We start from the raw sequence: 22,583 nt of genomic DNA, 5'->3' as shown, positions 1-22,583 counted from the left end.
GAATCTCCGCTAAAATTCAAGCTTCCGTGAATGAGCGCCGCCGCGCGCATGCGCGTCAAACAGACGAGCACAATAGAACAGTAGCGCAATAATTCTGACTAAAATATATATTACTAAAATATTTGTTGTTGGAGACAATAAATGTGCCATATGTGGAATTTTAAACCTACAAGTATATTTTTATGAAAGTGACCATTATAATGGGGTAATCAAAGGCAGGCTAATATAATTAGTTTGTGCTTTTGTTTTTATTTTCATTTTTAGTTTAGCCTTTAGTCATTTTTAAAAACAAAAGCATTATTTTTGTTTTTAGTTTGTAATGTTACAAAGTTAGAATGTAATGTGATTTTAACCACCTTTTTGCAAATAATATATTGCATAGCCCAGGGGTTTTCAAACTTTTTGTGTGTGTGGACCGCTATTTGTAATCAAGAATTTTCACGGACCACCTCATAATACACATAATAAAATATATCTACACACAGTCCTTCCTGAATTAATCCGCACCTCTAAATAGGCTTACTAACATTAAAACTATAACTGGTCATCACATCAGTACAACGGCTTGTTAAAGAAAGTATACTGCACACAACGGCTGCCACATATTTAATTTATTTATTTACTCAAGCGCACGAGGGCATAATCAGGTTCATTTCAGGGATGCAAACATGTATGGTCAAAAAAGAGAGAGGTAATCGAAGCCTTCGCCCCGCGGCAAATATCCAGATACTTACATTGCCGCCAACCCCTGCCACCCCTATAGGCACATATAGTAAAATGAAATTCAGATAAAGTTTTAACAAAAAAAGGTTTTATAAAAAGATAAACCTCACATATTTCAGCCTTTAAATCATTTTTATAAAAAGAATGAGTCAAAAAAAGATAAATTACTTGACATTTACATCGATGCACATTAGCTTATCTTTTATTATTAGCTAATAGTAAAATTCGGTCCGATTTTCCCGTGCCGTCTGTCGTTGCTATGCGCGCTCTCCACAACTTAGTTGTGCTTAATAGCTAATAGATTTCCACCACCGAAAAACGCTTGCTGTAGCTCTGCTACAAGATTTATTTACGGAGAAGAGAAAAACACCCGAAGTGTTTGGGTGCACGTGCATTCTTACATCCTTTATTGACTGAGCTTTCAATGTTTACGGAAAGGATGAAGCTGATTTGTTTGTTTTTGTCACATGAACTGCTGTGCGTTTGCTGCATTATGAAAAGTTGAGGTGTTTTCATCTCGCTGCGCCTAAACAAATGAGTGCGTCACTTCAATTATGAGCACACTTGCCGCGCACCTACATGAAATAATGAACTTGAGAGCGCAAAAGACACGATATGTGAACGGCCCCTTGACGAGCTACCTCCAATCAAGTGACGTGTTGGAGACCCCAGTAAAAGATACGCACCAAGAAGAAACACTAGCGTTTCACGCTTGCGCGCATACTGCTGTTTTGGCGTGCAGTATTCTGATTTGCTTATTTCCTATTTACTTGTTTGGTGGAGGCAATTCAGAATTACTGTTGGTGAAATTATAATCAGACAAATATTTTATATAATGAAAAAATATTTGCCTCTGCAGCTTTCCTCTTCAGAGAACCTGTTGCTATCCACCGATCCATGTTGTGGTTCTAACGGCACTGAACTTGAACGTCACGGCCGAGCACCACTAGCCTATTTTAGTAATCACACAATAACCTGACAATTTAATTTAAATTTTATGTCAATAGAGGCCTACATATTCTTTTTACTTTTTTATTTTTTTATGGGGATTCCTGGTAAAATGAAGGTAAAAAATATTATTTTATATTTTATTTTGCCTTTCCACGGACCACCTGCAGTACCCTCACCGACCACTAGTGGTCCGCGGACCACAGTTTGGGAACCACTGGCATAGCCTACATTACATTCCCTATTTGTTTCCATATCCTTCAATATCATTGTTGGGATATCATTGAGCAGGATGTGAAATAATTATTTTTTTTAAATAAATACATTTTCTTTATCCAAACAGAAAAACTTACAAAGTACCGAGATATATATCGTATATCGCCATTTAACGAAAAAATACCGAGATCGCCCAGCCCTAGTAACCGGAGACGTTCTTATTAAAGACAGAAAGACAGTTCACTGAGAAACCTCTTCAAGATCTCGCTTTTTTTTCAAAACACCATTACTAGGTTTTGAGGCACTTGAATTGTACATTGAAGTTGTTTACCTACAAAATAGGATATTTAAGGCACCTGTGCTTTAAGTGATTTTTAACTCGTACAGTGTAGTGGAAGGCCAGCAAGGTTTCCGGCCACCTCCACACATCCTGGTAAACTTTCTCTTCTTCCACTGCCTTTTAAGTGCTTTCTATTTCTGCCTTGTTTATCAGAGCAGATCTGTTGTTAAAACTAAAATAATCCAGGCAGGATGAAGGAGTTTTATCCTGGAGCTTTCTGAGGCATCATGGGCTGTAAAGCTGTCATGGAAAAGGCCTTCCCACTCACGAGTGCATGATTCGGGGAGAGGACCTGCTTTGCATGAGCTCTGGCTCTCTTTTTGGCCGAGCTCCATGTGTATGAAGCCCAGGTGCTTTTTTCAATGGGCACTTTTGTTGTTGATCAAAGTACCTCGCTGACATCACTGCTAGAACTCTTGACTCTCACTCGTTCCCAACTGAGGTTTACAGATGGGCTATTTTAGTCAACCGCCGTGTGTTTACGTGCCTGTTATCTCTGGAATCAGTTTGTAGTGAAGATGTGTTGGCGTCATGGCCTTCGACATGTTCTGATCATTCAGGTCTAACTAGATTTTTACATTATGTGAAGAAAAAGTGAGTTCAGATTGCCTTTTGCTAAACTCACCAGGGTGTTGTGGGATGTTCCAGGACTTTGCTTTGCTGTTGCTAAGGTGTTCTGAGTGTTTGTTAGAATGTTGCCATGCAGTTGCTATAGGGTTCTAATTCAGATTGTGATTACTTTTCAACATTCCAAATCTTATTGACCCCAAATGTTTAAACGGTAGTCTACACTAACTTCCTAGGGTCTATTTAACAATGAATCCTGAAAAAACTTTGTAGAAAAATATTAAGCTGTTTTTTTTTTTACCTTGATTATAATAATAAATGTTTCTTGAGCACCAAATCAGCATATTAGAATGATTTCTGAAGGATCATGTGACACTGAAGACTGGAGTAATGATGCTGAAAATTCAGTTTTGCATCACAGGAATAAATTACATTTAAAATATATTCAATTAGAAAACAGTTAATTTAAATTGTGATAATATTTCACAGTATTACTTTTTTTACTGTATTTTTGATCCATAAATGCAGCCATGGTAAGCATAAAAACCTTACATATATACTTAAGCAAAAAAGCAACAAAAAAATTAGCAAGTAACAACATGCCATTCAGAAAGTGAGTCAGATTAATTCAGTAACTGTTCTGACTAATTCACAAGCTTTTGATTGACTTAAAAAAGCTTATCCATCCGTCCATCCATCCATCATCATGTTGTGTTTCCATCCATCCATCCATTGTTTTCATTCACTAAAAAGATCAGTTTGAATCATAATGCACCTTGTTTTGCTGAATGTTTTTGATTGTCAAAAATTTTTTTCATATATATATATATACATATAATTTTTTTGTTTGTAATCTAACAACACTGGTTGGACCATGTTTTTCTCTCACTAAAATGAATCCGTTTTTGAAAATCTTTTTTTTATCAATATGCACTGGTTGGTCTGTATGTTTTTAGCCCCTTTCACACAGAGATTCCGGAAAATACACGGATAAAGTGACCCGGGATTTGACCCGGGTTGGTTTGATTTCTTTTCATTCACACTGCCAGTGATTTTCCGTAATCAGAGAGTGCGTTCACACACAACCCGTAAAAATTCCGTAAAGACACGTGACATCGATGTGACATGCAATGTCTCAGCAGCGTCTATAGTTTGCTTATGAGCTGCGATTTCTCTCTGGAGAAACCACGCTTGTGCATTTTTTTTTTCTGATTCGATCATAAACTAGCGCATTACGTACCGTGTCACTAGCCTGCTTTCACTTCACTTCAGCGTCATCATTACAACACGGCATTGATTACGGCTTTTGTTCACACAGCGCGCGTTCCAGGACTGATCCCGGCAATGTTACTAGGTCCCCAACCCGGCATCGATCCCGGCATCAATCACGGGCCGTGTTTGCGTTCACACAGAAGGTGTTCTGGCAATTTCCAGGCAATTTCCCGGGATCAGCGCTGTGTGAAAGGGGCTTTTGTTTCACTAAAGAATCAGTTCATATGAATACATATATTTTTAACTATTTGTATGAACTGATTCATTTTAGTAAAAGAGGAAAAAGAAATCAAATGAGACTGGTTGGTTGGGCTGCTTTGTTTAAATAAAAATAATCAGTTCATAAGAATATATTTTTGGGAATCTGAAGCCTAAAGTATACCTCGGCCGTCCGCTTTCCGCAACAGTCACACTGTCCGTGTGATGTAATTTTCGTCATCAGGAGGGTCCTCGGACGTCCAATTTTTGTATTTTTGCGCAGAAGGTACATACTGTACATACAACAGTACGCACTGAAAACATCTCTCCATGCTCACTGCCAAAAGAGTTTACTTTGAAAGTGTCTTTGAGAAGGAGCAGAAGGTGGAAAATGAAGAACCCAGGCCTTAACGGCACAGGTTGGACTGTTTCTATTTCAAAGAAACAGCGCCCAGAACTTATTTTTAATATATTTTTCCCACCAAATTGCCTAACTCCAGAAGTAATATTTATCAACTGTGTTTTTTTTTTTTCTTCAGCAAAACCAACTATTTTGTGGATCACTCATAAAATTATTCCTAGCGTTATGAAATATGACTTAGGCTATACTGCCAATCCCTAATTTATACTACACTGTCCCTTGTTCTAAAGTGCTCTGACTAATCCGAAGAAGAGGGATTGTTGATTACATTTGATCTTTTGTGATGTGGAAGAGAATTATCTGATTACGTGTTTGTTTATGTGCGAGTTGGGATTGTGTCCTCCTTATTTTTGGGCTGAGCTGAGTTTTAATGCTCCAGGCTCTTTGTAAAGGATCCAACAGCACTTCGTTTTGGGTGTTGGCCGTGTGGTATTGTTTGCTTGGCGTCTCTGTATGAAAAGGATCTGTAGGATAAATATTTCAGCGCTCTCTTTCTCTACCCCGTCTCTTGGTCTTTCTGTGCCCATATCTGTACACACTGCGTATTGATTAACATTGAGCCCAAGTAAATGTGCCATTGATTTTCTGCTTTAAGCGCCAGGCTTTACCAACGTGGCCTGTCAAGGCAGGCTGTCCTGTGAAGATGGACCTCCTCTTCACTTCTTCCGAACCCTTTGGAAACACATAATCTTCCGAAAGATACCGTGTTCATGGACGGGGCGTGTGTGGCGTCACATGATGGAGTCTGCCGCTCAAAATCCCGACCACGCTCCATCCATCACGGCTCTAATGTTCTCATTTGTGATTTTTCTCAAGCACCTCGTTCTCTAGCTTTCTTATTACCTTCAATTATTCAAAGACGAAAGAGCTAATCATGCGTGTTGTTTTTTCTTCCCAACAATGGTTGCCGAAGTCTTCCAGATTAATTAGGTGACAGACACACTAGGCTGGGGAATGGGATATTAGTATTTTTAGAGTTATGGGATTTCCCTGAACAGTGTGCTGGAGATGATCAATAGCCGTACACAGGGTTTTAGCTCATGATCGTCAAGATATTTGTCAATCGATCAATCAATAAAACTCAAGAGGAACTGTAAATGAGCTCTGCACAAAGCCAGCGGGGAATGAGAATGTTAAATATAATGGGAATGTTTAATGTCAGATGAGATGAGCTCACATGTATTTTTTCCCTATTCCTAGTCAGCACAAAAATGAAACTTGACACCTTGTCTTATTTCAAACCCCTGAGATTACTTTAAGATGTTTAGATATTGTTTCGCAGTGGTCCTATAGACCTTATTCACAGCAGCGCCATCTTTGATTTTTAATGGGAATGAGAGCAAGGCTATGAGGGATATATGTGCATCTCTTCAGTGGGTTGTACTGTAATTTAATGTGTTTTTGGATTGTTCTACTGACAAAACACTGCAAAAATATCTTCAGTAGACATAAAACTGCAGACAACATGAGCTGTGGAAAATTATTAGTGATCTAGGAGTTGTATACAGTAAAAATTGCTCTCATTTTCATTTAAATGCCTTTAAATGCCAAACCCATATTGAAGAACTACACTAGAAATGTATTTATTAGGACTGTCAATAGATTTAAAAATCTAATTGCGAGCCAGGACATGTTTTGATATAACTCCGATTGTATTCGTCTATAAAGAAAGTCATATACACCTAGGATGTCTTGAGGGTGAGTAAATCATGGGGTAATTTTCATTTTTGCGTGAACTATGCCTTTAAGCTATATTCTAAAAACTCAAACTTATATTTTACTTTTTGAACTTAGTCAACATTTTCACATATCATACCATTATTTCTGATTATTTCACTTACTGTACCTTATCCACAGTGCTTTATGGATTAAATGATTAATATTAAACACTTCTGTATTTTTCCAGATGTTCAAACACCGTTTTCCTTTGAACCAAACGATTGTTGTTATTTACCTAAGAGCTTGCTGGTTTGGTTTCGAGCTCTTTATTGCAGAATCGTTTGGAGAAAATGAATGAGGAAAAATTCTTCCCAAACTGAAATCACTGAAAAAGTGTGTGGTCACCGTTACGCTCTATGTAAACATCGGAGTAGTGTGCTAATGAGAGGCAGAGAGAGAGAGAGAGTCTTGGAGCTTCTGTGAATCTGCCCCGTGTTCCAGGAAACTACAGCAGTGCACATAAACACTCAGCATGCCTGCAACGGCTCTGTGATGTCACCAGCTGAGAGGAAGGGCGGGAGAGAGAGAGAGAGAGAGAGAGAGAGAGGGAGAGAGAGAGAGAGAGAGAGGGGAGGGGCAAGGGTGACGGAGTGAGATACAGACACAGCCGGAGGGAAAAGAGTCAGTGAGAGTGAGACGGGGAATGTGAAAGACCGAGAGAGAGCCACACTCAGCGCTGTTAGAGGCATCGAGCGCATCGTAACCCCTCCGGCTCACTGTCTGCCGTCTCCCTGCTCTGGACTTGAGGGGCTGATGGGTAAGTGCCATTTCTGTACAGGGTGTTCTGAGTGAGGGAGGTTGAGTGGGCAGACGGGTTTGTGAAGACTATGGCTTTATTGCATGGTGCTGAGATACGCTAACACTCTGGTGTGGGTGTGTATACACGCGCACTGCATCCTTGAACGCTCTCTGTTGAGTGGTGAGTGATGAGAGCTTTTCAATGCACTTTATTGTCACTGTTTTGTTCCGAGTATGTATGTGTGTGTGTGTTTGTGTGAGAGAGAGAGAGAGACAGAGAGAGAGAGAGAGAGAGAGAGAGAGAGAGGTGTTCCGCTTGGCTGTGCTTGTGGCGCAGGGTCTCTGTCCTGCACAATCTGTCTGGTGAGGATGGAAAGTAGGGCTGGGCAGCCTGATGTTGAATCTGTCAGCCGGTAGAGATCATGCTGTACCGTTTATACCGTGGTAGATGTGTCTACTCTGTGGGCAGGACTGCGTTTCGTTGTTTACACCTGCGAGGGGTACAGAAACATGGAATAATGCAAATGCAAAGCGGGACGTGTCCCGAACGAGTCGAGACAAGGAACTTATTACGAGGTGTTTGGCACTGCAAAGTGCAGTTTTGTTGTTTACGGTTGCCAAGTAACATCGCAACTTGCCGCATTCATATAGAATTGAACTGATGAGGTCACGTGTGCACGTTTATTGGTTGTTTTACAATGGCTTCGAAAAATGGTTCATCCAATCAGAATTAAGAGCGGTGCATGTTTTATGTTATTAATTGAATATAACAAATATAACGTGATTGTTCTTATCTTATTCTCATTAGTATTTCATTTGGAAGTATTTAATTCACTGGATTATCCAATAGGCATAACCACATGCTTATTTAACATAATTGTTGAATTTTCAATGACCTCTCTTGTTATTGTTAACTAATACTAAAACTTTTAAAAATCATTCATCGATATTTAAAAAATAAAGCTTAAATTAAAATACAAAATAAATATTTGATGGAAAACTTAAACTTGGTATGTAACGGAAATAAATAAAATTAAGTTGAAGTACTAATATTACTAAAATTTAAAAAAAAAAACGTAAAAAATTAAAGGTGTATTGAGAGTACTGATAAAAATGGCAAAAGCACTAAACAAAATTAGTAAAAGTTTACCCAAATTTTTTTAAACCTTACCGAAAAAAATGTATGCACCTCTTGATGGAAATAAATGTTGCAATGTTACTCCATCAGGAGGTGCATACATTTTTGGGGGAAGATCTTGTATTGACAATGCAAGAGTCCAGCACTCTGTAAAGTCTCCTCCAGCACATCCCAAAGACTTCCAATGAATTTAAGCTCTGGACTCCATATTTGGACTCCAAAACCAATATTTAAAATGATTCTTCATGCTCCTCCCAACCATTCTTTCACTATTTGAGCCTGATGAATCTTGACATTGTCATCCTGGAATACGGCCATGATGTGTTTTCTTACATGGTTGTTTAAGAAATGAAAAGCTACATACTCCATCAATTAGGGTTAGAAGAACTGTTGGTCAACATATAACATGCTAAAAACATAACAATCACTGCAATAATGATCCAATCATAGACCCTTAAGCATTTGTCTAGTTAAATCAAAACAGCGACTTATATATAGTGTATATATGAGTACCGTGTGTATATATATATACAAGTGAGGGATTTTTAGAGATGTTTTTGGTGTTTCAGTATCTTTGTATCATTGAAGAGGGGTTGTCATGAATGTGTTGGCCAGTGTGTGCAGTCCCCCCTGCACCCCCCATGCCCCCCCCACACACACACACACTCTCGCTCTCGCTCTCTCTCTCGCTCTCTCTTAGTCATCCAGGAGCCTGCAGTGTCCTACCTCAGTTCCATTCACATTTAAATGGGCATTGCTCACCCCTCCTCTCCCTATTAAAAGCACATGTGACAATCGGCCGGTGGCTCCACAGATCAGCCCAGCATGCAGCACTGTTTTCATTCACCTTCAGTATGTCTGTCTCTTTTTGTTTAGTGTTTTCTCAAGTTTTAGTGAGGGAAAGCTTTCATTCAAACCATCTGCTGAGAGGTCTATACCGTTCCATTAGTCTCACATAGACAGACTTCTGATTATCGCCATACGGTATAACATCAGTTTGCTGTTTATTCAGCCCAAGAACTGCCCATTTAGACAGCAATATACTACCTAATCAATATGAAATCAACCAATAACAGTTTTGTTCTGTTTTATGTGTCGTATAAGGGCAGGCTTATTTGTATTTTTTGATCTGATTCGTTTTTGATTCAACAGTTTAAACTGTGTCATGTCTCAAAACTGTCTCAAAAATATATATTTTTTGTATGTATTAAAATGTTTTAACACGATATGGATGGGTAAATAGTTGTTCTCTTTTTTTAAAACTTTTTTTATATAATGGTGCAAATTTTCACTGTATCTTACTTCTTGCCTTAAACATTCTGAATCTACTGTAATTGGCTACAGTGTTTGTTTGGTTGAAATGATGATGAAGAGAAAAAATCAATTTCAGAATGAATACAGGAATATCAAGATAATGAATATCAACACAGCAATGAACGATGTTAAGATAAGTTATTTTACCTACATCGACCTGACCTGAGCAGGACATTCATAATATCAATATCATAGATTTGAAGCACAAGTTAATCCTAATCCGGTCATGCTGAGTCAAACTGCTACTCTGCTAGGGGACCTGAGGATATGAATAGCTCCAGCTGCTAGTTGCTCCCTCCATTGGAGGGAAATGCCTGGAGCATCTTGTTAGAGGTGGAGTCTGGATGAGGGCGAGAGGCCTTGTCCACATTGAGAGAGAGAGAGAGAGAGAGAGAGAGAGAGCGAGGGGGAGAGAGGTAGAGAGAGAGATTCAAACTCTTGTCTATTTCTTATGAAGGGCTCTTTATTTTCCTGATATAGCTGATGATTTTTGTCATCTCCCAAAAACGTAATCAGAACTTTATTCATCAGAACATTTGATCATTTTCTTTTATCTTTTGATTATATTTAAACGTATTTTTATATAATTGCTCTAAAATTACATAAAAGGTTGTTTTTTGAATCATCAGAACAACATTTTTGACCGAATAGCCAAATACAAAAAGGCTTAAACTATTATTTATGTACACCAACACAATAATACTTACTGTATTTAAAATGGATAAATATATAATTTATATTAAATATAAGTTACAAAAACTATTGGTGCACTGTTTTGAATCGATTTATTATAACAAATTGTATAAATATAAGCTTTCAACGCACAAACTGTTTTTGTTGAGGTTTGCATCAGATATGTTATTAAAACATCTGCTGTGATGAAAGGAGTACATTTTGAGTACATTTTGAGTACATTTTGAATAATATATTGTGATATCACCCTGCCCTAGTATGAAAATAGTACCTGATTCAATTATAGTTTAATTCTCATTTAATTTCCCGAAAGCGTTTTTTTTTTTTAAGTTGCCATCCAGCTTTTTTTATAATTTTCACGATTTCATGGCCTCTAGAATATTTTGTTGTATGAATATCTGAACATGCTATATATCAAAAGAAAGAACAGAACCTCTGATTTTAAAGGGGAAACAAATATTCTACCTTCATGCTTTCTTCTTTTATCACCACTTGAATGTGGGTAAGTTTCATAAAAAAAAGGAACTTTTAAAAAAAAAAGCTGAGCAAATCGTGTCTCCCCCCCCCCCCCACCCCCCCACTACGACTACAACATGCATAAGCATTTCTTTTATCACTTGTTTCTGCTCCTTTTTGCCTGTGTTTTGATACTGAGATTGTCTACTCTTTCAGAAGATGCCTAATTGTGCCCCCTACCGTATAACATTGAAAACACCGAAACACAGAAAATTCTGTCAATATCTGGGAAGCGTTGTCTCATTGATAACGGAAAATTACGTCAATGGCGTGGAAAGAGTTAAACTCCTTTATGATCAAAGTAAACAATTCGGTGCATCATTAATACTAGAACCCAATTGTTTTTCTATCAAACGTTCCAGGACTTGCTGTTGACCCCTTGACCTCACCATAATGAGGGTGACTGATGGGTCAGGACTCATTTGGGTGATATAGTATAATGGCATGATAGCATGTTTGGGCTGAGAAAATGGACATGGTGGTTCATTAACTAGGATAATTAGCGATGGCAGCTATACATTATCCTCTGTTTACTGTAAACATGTCATTTCTGATCAGCATTTTGAGCACCCGCTCTCAGCACGCTACGAAACTAAGCACGCTACGAAGGATTGCGTGTCTATATCCACTTTCCTTCTGTTTGTTTTGGCTCGCTGAGGGCTGGATCATTGCGGCGAGATTCGGCGGACACTCCTCAATGATAGCGGCCGGTTCTTCATGCACATCTCTTTATGCTGTGATTACAGTGCACTCCCGGCATGAGAGGCTGTAATTGTGCATTCATCGCAAGCCTCTGAGTAAAGCGTGGGTGCCAGTGACCAGTGATTTTCGCTGTACTTGAATTAATGGAATAAATTTCAAGGCTTCCCGTGAAGTGCAATTTTACTGCCTCATCCGTCCAGGTGGACAAGTTAGCAGGGCATTTAGATAGCACTCAGGGATTGGGTTCAGAAACATTTTGGGTTTATTTTTTTGTTGTCATCTTCCAGTAGTTGACTGGATGAGGAGATAATTGTCCTGTAGATGATAGCATGAGCCGGGGGAAGATAAGAGCATCGATTGATTTCGGTAGTGCTGTAGACTGTTCTAGTCTTATGAAGAATAAACATGTTGCAGTGGCGCTTAATGGGAGCTGTTTCCTGTTGGTTGAATTATGATTGTATACACGCACACATTTGCAATTCACTTTCTCTCCGCTGTTCAGGTCTAGATGTGTGGTTGGTGCCGAGAGCTGTCGGCTATATGGAAGAGCTGAGTGTGTAGGCCTTTTTTACTTAAGCGGCTGTTTAGACTAAAAGAGACTTTTTAAAAACGCTCCTCTTGTTGCCAGCGTTTGGCTTTTAGCCTGTGGTGCCAAGCTGATGTTCAGGGGCCGCTGTGTTCAGGAGTCGTTAGAGCCACCCGGCTGGTAAACACACGCGACGATACCACGGCAACCCCACTGATGTCATCATGACCTCATACGCCCCTTTATGTCTCACTTATTTAAAGACTGGAGGGCGGCGGAGTTGGGATGGAAACCTGAAAGACCCCATTGCTCGCCCTATCCTCCCTCTCCCTCTTTCTTTCTCAATGTGAATCTCACAAAACATGTTCATGTCAAATAAATGTCCCAAACGATCAAATGAAATAATGTCCCAAAGATCAAATGAAATAAAATGAAGTTTTATTAACTAAGTTCGGTAGGAGCACGTTCAGATAATTTACACGAGTGGACAGCAATCAGCAATCAATGATAAAGGGTACATATAGACTCAACAGTCTTACCTCGATCCATTGACCGTTTGCAGCATCCCCCCTCCACCCCTTCTCCACACTCCTAGTTCAAAAATCACTTACATACGGGGGGAGTACTCTGGGTTCGGGCTGAATTCCGAGCTCGGAGCCCTCCCTCCGGACAGCACGCCAAATATGCATTAAATCTTATTTCCTCAAATTATATGTAAGTGTGAACTCGTGAATGAATTACATTTTGTATAAATTGGGCTTTGGTAAGGTTGTTCGATTAGTCATCCATCCAACAGATGACAAGTCAAATGAGTTTATTGCCTTTTTTTAAATTAGTGCATTAAAAGGCATAGCTCTTTTCCACCAGAACAGTTTGGGTTCTCTGAGCCAGAGCCGGTTCTCGGCCAGGTGAACTGGAGCCGGTGAAGTACAGTAACGCTGCACATGTTGCTTACCTAGCTATAAACAGTCTTAAATCAAACCATGCACATCTTGGTTTTTGTGCATGCAGTGCTGCTCTTCTGTTTTGCTGTTAACGGTACCGCGAGTTATTTTAGCATAATGCAGCTCGCATAAACTTACCGGTACTATCATCTGTCCTTTTTGGAGATATGTTGAAACTGTAACCGTTGAATCACTCGCTCTCTCGCACGCACAGTTTTACATATTTAGATACAAAGAGCAATGCAACGTTATTACGTTACTCAACGAGACTTCCAAAGACAGCGACAGCATTTCTCCAGTCAATCCGAGACCAGCAAGTCTTAAGGGCTGGAGCTGAACCAATCTTTCTGGCCTGGAATCCCCTTTTCTACAGTGGAAATGCGTGTCATGGTTCGAGAATGGACAAAGGCAGAGAACCTGTACCGGAGCCATGTTGGTCAAAAAGGGGTATCAGAGATGTACTGTAGCGTGATAACAGTAAATGTTGGTCTGTAAGCATATAGAGTGGTGCAGTGATGACGTATATTTGTAGGCCAACCCGGAAGTTAGCATCAAGCTGGTTCCCTCGACAAAAACTTACTTGGATTCTCCATAGGCTTTTGAATTATCACAAAAAAAAAAGCTCTGTGGTCAACAAAAGTTTATGATACACTAAGCGCACTAGTGCGTAGATGAGTTTATCTGTTCAGAGTGATGAAGTTTAATGTCCCTGACAGCGTCTTTTTAGTCCCATTTAGCAACTTGTTAGCAACCGCCTTTTTCTAAACCCATAACAGCTTAAAACCATCATTAGTGGGGTATTACTGGTGTGTTTAATGTCGTATAACGAAACATGAAAATTGGATTGACTTTGGGGCGATGGAACCGGAAGTGCTAAAATGCTAACTCATGGGGTTTTACAGGTTTTGGCCTATAAAAATGTCATCCCTGCAGCATGCTTGAGTCAGGTTAACAGTTCAAAGCATGTGAAATTGACATTACATGTCATGCACTGTATGAATGGACATTTACTCACATGATTTCATTGATCAGCTTTGGTGCAACAGTCACCTGCCAACACACAGACATATTGATGAGCACTCCTGTGCTGTTCCTGCGAAGGCCCAGGGGAACTGAAAAACAAGTGACTCATGCCTTTTGTAGTCAATGTTTATCGACAAGACAGCTTACCATGGGCTATTTATAGTGGCTTCTGTTTGGAATGAGTAAATTCTTCTTTATAATTCTCCGTCTTTTTCTCTTTTCTCTCAATGACTGTGTTTACATGCACATGGAAATTCTGATTTAATTTCGAAATTTGTTCATTTTCCAATTATGTATGTCATATAAACCAGGTTGCCATAACACAATTAAGATATTTCAGTTTCTAGAATTCAATTGGAATTCTGTCACGTTAGCAATGTATTTAGCTTTTTTCTGCTAATTTATATATGAGCATTTTCAAAATAAATAAATACTGTACTGTATTAGCCACCTCTTTTTCTGTCCTCATTCTGAATTTAGTTACTCCAGATTTTACAGCATGCTCTGGACACTGGTCTGTGATCGTCAGTGTGGCCTGTCTCTCCATGGTACAGAACAAACGCCCCTCTATTCGCCCGAGAGGGCCCTGCGGTAACTGGGGCTCCTCTGACGTAATCAGCACGCAGTTCTGATGTTTCCCTAACACCTAATTATCCTCGGCATCCCAGCAGAGGGTCATGGGTTCAGACAGGGACACTGTTCTACAGGAGGCGGCACTGGGCCAAGGGCCGGAGCCGTACTGGCCTTCTCAGGAAAGGCCTGTGTGTGCTGTTTGAGGGAAAAGAATGGAAAATTATGAGATTTGAGTTACTCAAACGTTGTTGATATCAAAAAGTTTTGGTTTAGTGTTGGACGTGGTTCTCACAAGATGCGTTATTTTATCCCAAATCAAACTGAATTGAATATAATGTAGGTATATTTTAATGCAAAGTACTTCTATACTTATAAGTACTATTACATTGGTAAACAAATCAGAAATATGTACAGAATCAGTATATTAGATCTGTGCATTTGCTCTTAAAGTGACATCAGCCTAATATTCCCCCTGCTGTCTGTGTTTTTAATGTTAATCAAACAAAGGACAAAAAATCACGCTGCCCTTGACTGAATAACTTTAGTAACTTTAATAAGGATTAATTAATGATTTATAGTATGCAGTGTTATTTTACACTTGCTTACTTTAGTAAATTTCAGTACCTGAAAACTACTTGGAATCAAAAATGTCAGCAAAAAAATAAAAAAAACATATATATATATATATATATATATACATATACACAAAATATTTATAGAATAATTATATGTTGTATATTTGAAATTTATATTTTAATTTTAGTTTTTATATTTTTGCTGGCATTGCTGAGCATCCCACCATGAGCGTGTTTTTTTTTTGTAGAAGCTGCCAAGTTAAAAAACAAGTTCAAGACTCTTGCATTCTGCTTTGTATGGCTGTTTTTGGACCTTTTTTGAATTTCTGCTGCTTTCTGTGTGTGTGTGTGTGTGTGTGTGTGTGTGTGTGTGTGTGTGTGTGTGTGTGTGTGTGTGTGTGTGTGTGTGTGTGTGTGTGTGTGTGTGTGTGTGTGTGTGTGTGTGTGTGTGTGTGTGTGTGTGTGTGTCTGTGTGTCTGTGTGTCTGTGTGTGTCTGTGTGTGTCTGTGTGTGTGCCCATAAGTTCTGTCTTGTTTTAGTGAGCATTGTAGATGCGGATGCTATTGTTTTAGGCAGGACCGTTGGTGTATTAGAGATGCCTGAACTTGATCTCAGTAGAGTTGCTCCTGCACCCATTTCAATTTAAATGTGATTTTTCATTTTCAATCGACTTAAATGTGATGGATAGCAGTGCAGAGTGTCTCTGTCCCGGGATGCATCACTCCTCACTAGGTACATGGTGTAATGGTTGACCGCCGCCTTGGTGAATCAATCTCCATCAGTTGATGCTGTAGAGCGGTGAGAGAGCGTGTGGGTGTGTATCCGCGTGTATTTTCAGCCAGTGCTGTGCGTGTCAGCAAATCCCCCTTTTCAGAACTAGTGCTGCAGGGATGATTATTTCTCTTTACACTTATATTGCATCATTCTAATTGGGTAGAAATGCATATCCTCTGTGTTCCCAGCATGCCTCCTAACTGTAACATGCAGTGCCCTGGCTGTTATTAATGTCCGTACAGTCTCCCTAAGTGTGTGCCAAGCGTCAATCCTCAGAGAGCGCCGCAAAGACTGGGATTACCCTCGGCCTGTCTGCAAACTCCTAATGCAAATGTTACCTAATCCTCCCTGTACGAAATAATTACACTAGTAAACAAACTGTAGCGCTTCATCTGGGGTTTACTCGCAGGAAAGGCTCATCCAACCTCAGCACGATCTCTGGTGAGATTCAGGTGCCATGGAGTGTGTTTTACAGTTCTCAGTTCAGTTCTGTGCCATTCAGATATTTTAAATCCCTGGATTGTAAAGTAAAATAAAAATGAACTGAAATTCAAAGATGTTCAAATACCTTTTTTTTATAACTAGAAAAGACAACTTATATATTCAATGTTGGCTTGAAAAGTTTTAAAGTTTCAAAACTAATAAAAGTTTTAAGGTTTGAAGTTTCAAGGTTTGTATGCTTGGATGGATGGATGGATGGATGGATGGACCAACAGATAGAAAGACCGATGGATGGATGGATGGTTGGATAGATGGATGGATAGATAGTCTGATGGATGGATGAATAGAAACTGTAGATAGATTCAATATATTCCTCTTTCTTGACATTCCAATTCAACTTCCTGTGAGTTTTGGCCATTGCAATTCTCATAAATTGAAAGGGAGCCGCATAATGTGGGTTTTAGCCAATGGTTTTTTCCCATCTGAGCTCTCTTCTAAACTTCTATTTTGAGCGGACCAAAATTAGTCTGTTTTGAATAAAAGACAATAAAGCTGTGTATTAATTCAATTAGAGTTTCTGTTTGCTAGTGCACTTTTGTTTTCGTTGGCATTTTAATTACTGCTAATAGTTGTTTGTGTTTGTTTGGCCACTGGGCTTTGTTTGGACTGGGCGGCGAATGCAAATATGTCTCCTGACGGCATAGGCACGGATAAACAACACTCTTATCGCCATTTATTTATGCAAAGTAAACGTAGAGGAAGTAGTTCACTAGTTGACGGCTTCCTGTCCAGCTGAGCGTGGGCTGCCAAAGAGCGTAGTGTCAATTCCAGGGGGTAGGGCATCAACGGCCCCTTTGTGACCAAGGATTTGCGTCATAAATATGATTTTATTAAATGATTTAGTCAGGGCAGTTTTGATTCCATGACATCAAATAGCCTTTGACGCTGGCCTTTGTGTGGCCTCAGGGCTTCCGCTGAGGGCTTTTGTTTCGCCTGCTAAGGGGTCAGAGGAGCATCCTTGAACTTGTGGCATTCGGGACATTGTGACGTCACATGAGTGGAGCTGACACCTAAAGCATGAATGTGGTCAGTGTTCCCCCTAAAACCTCTCCTATTCAGTAATGCACAAATGAAGAGGTCCCATGCCAGCAGTATGAACGTAATATGCTGTCAGAGGCTATTTATTGCAGACCACTTGTCTGCTTTGTTTACCTTGGCCTAGTTTTAGCCTGGCAAAAGAGACAGTATTATATAATATAAATGTAAAGCAGTCCTAATAATGGTAAAAGTTCTAGTTTATGGGAATGTGTTGATGATATTCAGGGGGGTTCCTAGACTTCCAGTAATGCTTGAATGGGCCAAATTTTCCTCCGTTCTCTGTTTATTCTAATTACACAATGTTAAAAAGGAACGAACATAAAATGTCTTTTAATGATGTCCTACTTATTCTTGTTGAATTTCATTGCTCATTTAACCCACAAACCTTTTGGGCCGCGCATACACTCACGGTCGTAAAGCTACTTATCAACACAGGCATCCTCACTGCGGAATGTAATTGCTCAGTTCCTCAGTTTTCTTCAGATCTATCTGTTATGAGAGAGGGATGATTGAAGAAGATGCCGCTTCCTGATTCCAGTGACGCTGTTCATGTTTGCTAGTAGTAAATCTAACCAAGATCTGTCTAAGGAACATGATGTTTCTTTGCTCTGTTTGTTCTGATGTCTGGTGCGATGCTGCTGCAGTACTGAACTCTGCGCACATTTTTAAGGATATTTAAGATGATTTTTGATTGGACAATTGAGATGGCTTAGTGATCACCTGATCTGACACTTGCAGGTGCAACAGAGTATTGTGATATCCTTGATTCTTGTCATCAAAACAAATATTTTTATTATGTTTTATTTTATTTGTTGTGTTTTTCAATTTCGTTATTTGGTTTCACTTTATTTTGATGGTCCCTTTAGCACATTCTGTTGACTAGTAACGTTGCACATCACTACTACCTCTCATTAGAGTGTTAGTGGAGTATTAGTAGACTGGTAGGGTTAGAATAAATTGACATGTAGTTGCAAAGTTACTTATAGTCAGTGAATGTCTGTTGGGGAGCAGTTAGCTGATATTAAGCAGACACTCTACTAATACTCTAATGGGGGTTAGTTGACATGGAGTTGCAAAGTCACTTACAGTCAACAGAATGTTTAAAGGGGACCAAAATAAAGTGTTACCCATTATTTAAATTGTATATTTATGTTTATAAATTAAAATATATTATGAATATTTATATGTATTTATTTACCTGGCACTTTTATTCATAACGACAAAAAAGGAACATTACAATTTGAGCAAATAATATTAATAGTGTATGAATACATTGTGTGTGTGTGTGTGTGTGTGTGTGTGTGTGTGTGTGTGTGTGTGTGTGTGTGTGTGTGTGTGTGTGTGTGTGTGTGTGTAATGAATTCATTCGAAAATGAAAGAAAAATTCAATTATAAATCATTTTATTTGTATATTTATAATTAATGTTTATATTTTAGTTTGTTTTATTTTTATTAAATAACAAATTTATTTAAATTGTTATAATTCATTTTTATTTTGTTTTTACTTTGTTTTTTATTAATAACAAATGTAGTCATATAATTATGAGTTGTATTTTACTTAAATATTTGAATTGTTCAATTTTTTGTTTGTTTTGGGAATGTTGGGAATGCGTATGGTGGAATATGATGTATAATCTTTGTACACGTCAGTGTCTCCTGCAGGACAACATGTAAATGACCTCTGTTGTGATTGGCTAATCTCTGAGTACTCGCGTAATTCAAACTGTTTTCGTGCCAAGCTGGTGAACACTAAATGGACAATATGTAAATATTGTATGTTAATGTGTACGCTGTTGCAACATCAACAGGATGATGATTACTGAAGACTCATTTTCGCAGCACCAACAAACTTAAAATGTTGGCTTGCCTGAAAGTTTAAATCTGTTTTAAAAGCTTCATGTACTCCAAGTCCTGTTGAGTTTGTTGTTTTTCTCATTTATTGTCTGTTTTCTCACTTTCCGCAGTTGATGTAAGTGTGGCGCTGCCACTGCAAGTGCCGCCTTCTGCCATCCCCATGGACCTGCGTGTAGATCACCAGTTCGCCCTGGCGCCTACGGACCCGGCCCAGCGTGAGCATCAGCTTCAGCAGGAGCTTCTGGCCCTCAAGCAGAAACAGCAGATCCAGAGGCAGCTCCTGATCGCAGAGTTTCAGCGGCAGCACGAGCAGCTCTCGCGCCAGCATGAAGCGCAACTGCAGGAGCATGTGAAGGTGAGGGCGAGCGCTTCTGACCCGGGGTGGGCGGTAAACAGTGCTGCAGGGCTGAGGTATTTTTGTAGGCCACCCTGGAAGTTAGCATCACCCTGGATCTCTCCACAAATGGCAATCGAATTTTTCCATTGGCTTTTGGAAGGGTGCAGAAAATAAGCTCTGCAACCAACAAAAGTTAATGACTCTTATGCATTTTATTCAAGATAATCTTCACCAATGAACACAATTTTCAAGCATAAATACAATATCCAGAAGTAAAAAGCTAAGCGTAGGCTATAAATGAACTACATCATGGTCGCATGAATTTAGTCTCAACCTCAAGACTTCACGCCGACGGACCGTTGGCTGAACATCTGATGCGTAAGGCACACACAATGGGAAACATGTTTCAAAGTCGTCGTCTGATTGGTGGAAGAGGAAATCCGTCATGTTTACAACTGGGACAATGAGCGCTTCTCAGTATCAACTAAATGCTGGATTTTCAAAAGTATGTGAAGTTCACAGCGCCATTGTTGCTGTAAACTTGCACAACGTTCCTATTAGATGCACGGTGGTCTGTTATTGTGGGAGTCTGGGGACATCGATTTTACATTTCCACGCCCTTAAACATGATGCTTAATAAAATGGACTGTGATTGGTTACTTTACCTGTCGGTCAGATGTCCTGTTGGATGGTCCTTGGCCAATGAAAGCTGAGAATCTGCCATCAGTCTGAAGGTCTGGCTACGCAAGACTAGCATGACTTCGATATCCACCACCATTAAGCTTTCGACGACTCTTTCGTTCTTTACATTTTCCCTGAAATAATTTGCAGTTAAAGTGTTATTAATTTAATTGATTAGACATGCTTTTTGATTATTAAAATTAGATTAAACCATTAAAATGGAATCAGGAAAAATTTTACTTGAAAAAAATGGAATTTAATAAGATTCATGATTTAACTCTTTCCCCACCAGAATTTTTTTAAAGCTGCCAGCCACCGCCAGCATTTTTGATTTTTTTTTTTTACAAGAATTTCATGGCCTCCAAATTATTTTGTTGTATGAATATCTAAATAACCAATATATTTAAAGAAAGAACAGAGCCTCTGCTTAAAAAAAAAAAAACTTTTATTCTGGCTTCATGCATTCTTTTTTATCAGCGTTTTCTTTCTTTTTTTAAAGGCTACGACGTGTACAAGCAATGCTTTTATCGCTTGTTTTTGCTCCTTATTTGCCTGTGTTTTGATCCGGAGATTCTCTACTCTTTCAGAAAATGCGTAATAACGCCCAGTTGTAACAGTGAAGACACAGAAAGCCGGAAAATTCCGTCAATGGCAGGAAAAGAGTTAATAAGACATGCTTTTTTTATTACTAAAATTTAATTATACCATTAAAATGGAATCCCGAAAAATGAAAACGCTCAATGTGGGAAGCCCCAAGGTATTTCTAATGTATTTTATGTCATAGAATAAAATGTGAAAATATCTTCAGCTTTGGTTAACCACAGACCTTATCCCAAGCACACACTTAGATTAAGAGCTGTGGCTTTTTGAGGAGATTTTGATGTGTTACTCTTACAAAGCTATTATATAGATTGAGAAGAAGAAATAAAGCTCAAAAGCCAGATTGACTGCTTTTTTATGATACTTTTATAGTGCTTTTTAGAGCTTGACAGTCATGGTCACTATGAATTGTATGAATGGACAAGTGGTGCTTGAACATTGCTTAAAATGTCTAATTTTCTGTACGATGGATAAAATAACAGCACATGGGTTTGGAATGACATGAGGGGGAGTAAATAATGACAGAACTTTATTCTATTCCTTTAAGAAGCTCACGATGCTGCGGTTCTCGTCTCCGTCCCTCCCTTCCTTTAGGGCTTCCCACTCTTCTGTCTTCGATTTTCCATTTCTTTCTGCGGAATGAAGTTTGTTTGGATATTGAATATTTGTTGGAGAGTGAGATACAGAGCACTTGGTAAATGTCTGCATCATACGGGCCTGTCGTGTCTGTGGTTCTCTGAGGCAGCACTGCTGTCATTGGCCTTAAGACTGAGCGTTCATTGTGAGTCCGGCGACTGCAGCGGGGAATGAGGGTGGCCAATGGGTGGCTGGAATCGCTATGGGAACTCTGTCCTTGGGAAACACCGGGAGCCTGTGAGCTCAGCAGACCTCCGGCTTTGCTGTGTTGCCACAGAGAGGTTTCTGGCCAATGGGAGCGAGGCAGCCCTGAGTGTGCTATAAATAGCCTCACAGGCTGCGGGCAGTGTCAGAGCTAATCTCACTGCTAAATGGACAAAATGTAACGTAGGGGTTTGATGGATGCCGTGCTTTTGGCGTGACACCTTGCTGATGATAGGGAGAAGAGAACTGATTGGATTTTCCAGCAGTTTCTTACTTAGCTGAAAACTGCTGCACACGAATGCTGGAAGAGATTTTTCAGTTTCCTGTGCAGTCAAAGATTTAATTATGAAACACATTCTCATTATTTAGTCATTATTGTTGGATGGTCTAGTCCTGCTTGAGGCTGTTAGCTGATTGTCTTTTAGAAAAGCATTGAGACACATGTACATTCTTGTTTCATATGTAAAATCAATGTCTTCTATCTAGGGCTGCAACTTCCAACAGTTCTGATAAGTAATCTGTAAAAAAAATTTTTTGTATTTAATTTTTATTGATTCATTTTTCTGCGGATTATTTGAATGAAACAAATTAAAATTTATATAAATATATTTATTGAATTCGTTTCATTCAAATAATAAAACATTATTACTTTATACCTTTATTATATATATATATATGTGTGTGTGTGTGTGTGTGTGTGTGTGTGTGTGTGTGTGTGTGTGTGTGTGTGTGTGTGTGTGTGTGTGTGTGTGTGTGTGTGTGTGTGTGTGTGTGTGTGTGTGTGTGTGTGTGTGTGTGATATTTATCCATTC

The 22,583-nt window shown here is 39.1% G+C and overlaps 1 protein-coding gene across 4 annotated transcripts in view; it reads left to right on the top strand.

Moving 5' to 3' along the window:
- The window catches only part of hdac4 (histone deacetylase 4), a 260,715-nt gene that overhangs the window by 144,154 nt on the left and 93,978 nt on the right, over positions 1-22,583 (top strand). For 2 of the 4 annotated variants that reach the window (XM_077215662.1, XM_077215663.1), the window contains one exon: positions 19,424-19,668. In XM_077215662.1, coding sequence (XP_077071777.1) covers positions 19,424-19,668 — 245 coding nt within the window. Of the gene's footprint in view, positions 1-6,700; positions 7,162-19,423; positions 19,669-22,583 lie in introns of those variants that run through there. The other 2 variants (XM_077215664.1, XM_077215667.1) reach the window with 2 other exon arrangements.

The sequence above is a fragment of the Siphateles boraxobius genome, unplaced genomic scaffold, assembly GCF_051911475.1.
Source record: "Siphateles boraxobius isolate OS27281-9 unplaced genomic scaffold, OSU_SipBor_1 7, whole genome shotgun sequence".
NCBI lineage: Eukaryota > Metazoa > Chordata > Actinopteri > Cypriniformes > Leuciscidae > Siphateles > Siphateles boraxobius.
The sequence above is the reverse complement of the archived record's forward strand: the minus strand, read 5'-3'. Positions and strand labels throughout refer to the sequence as shown.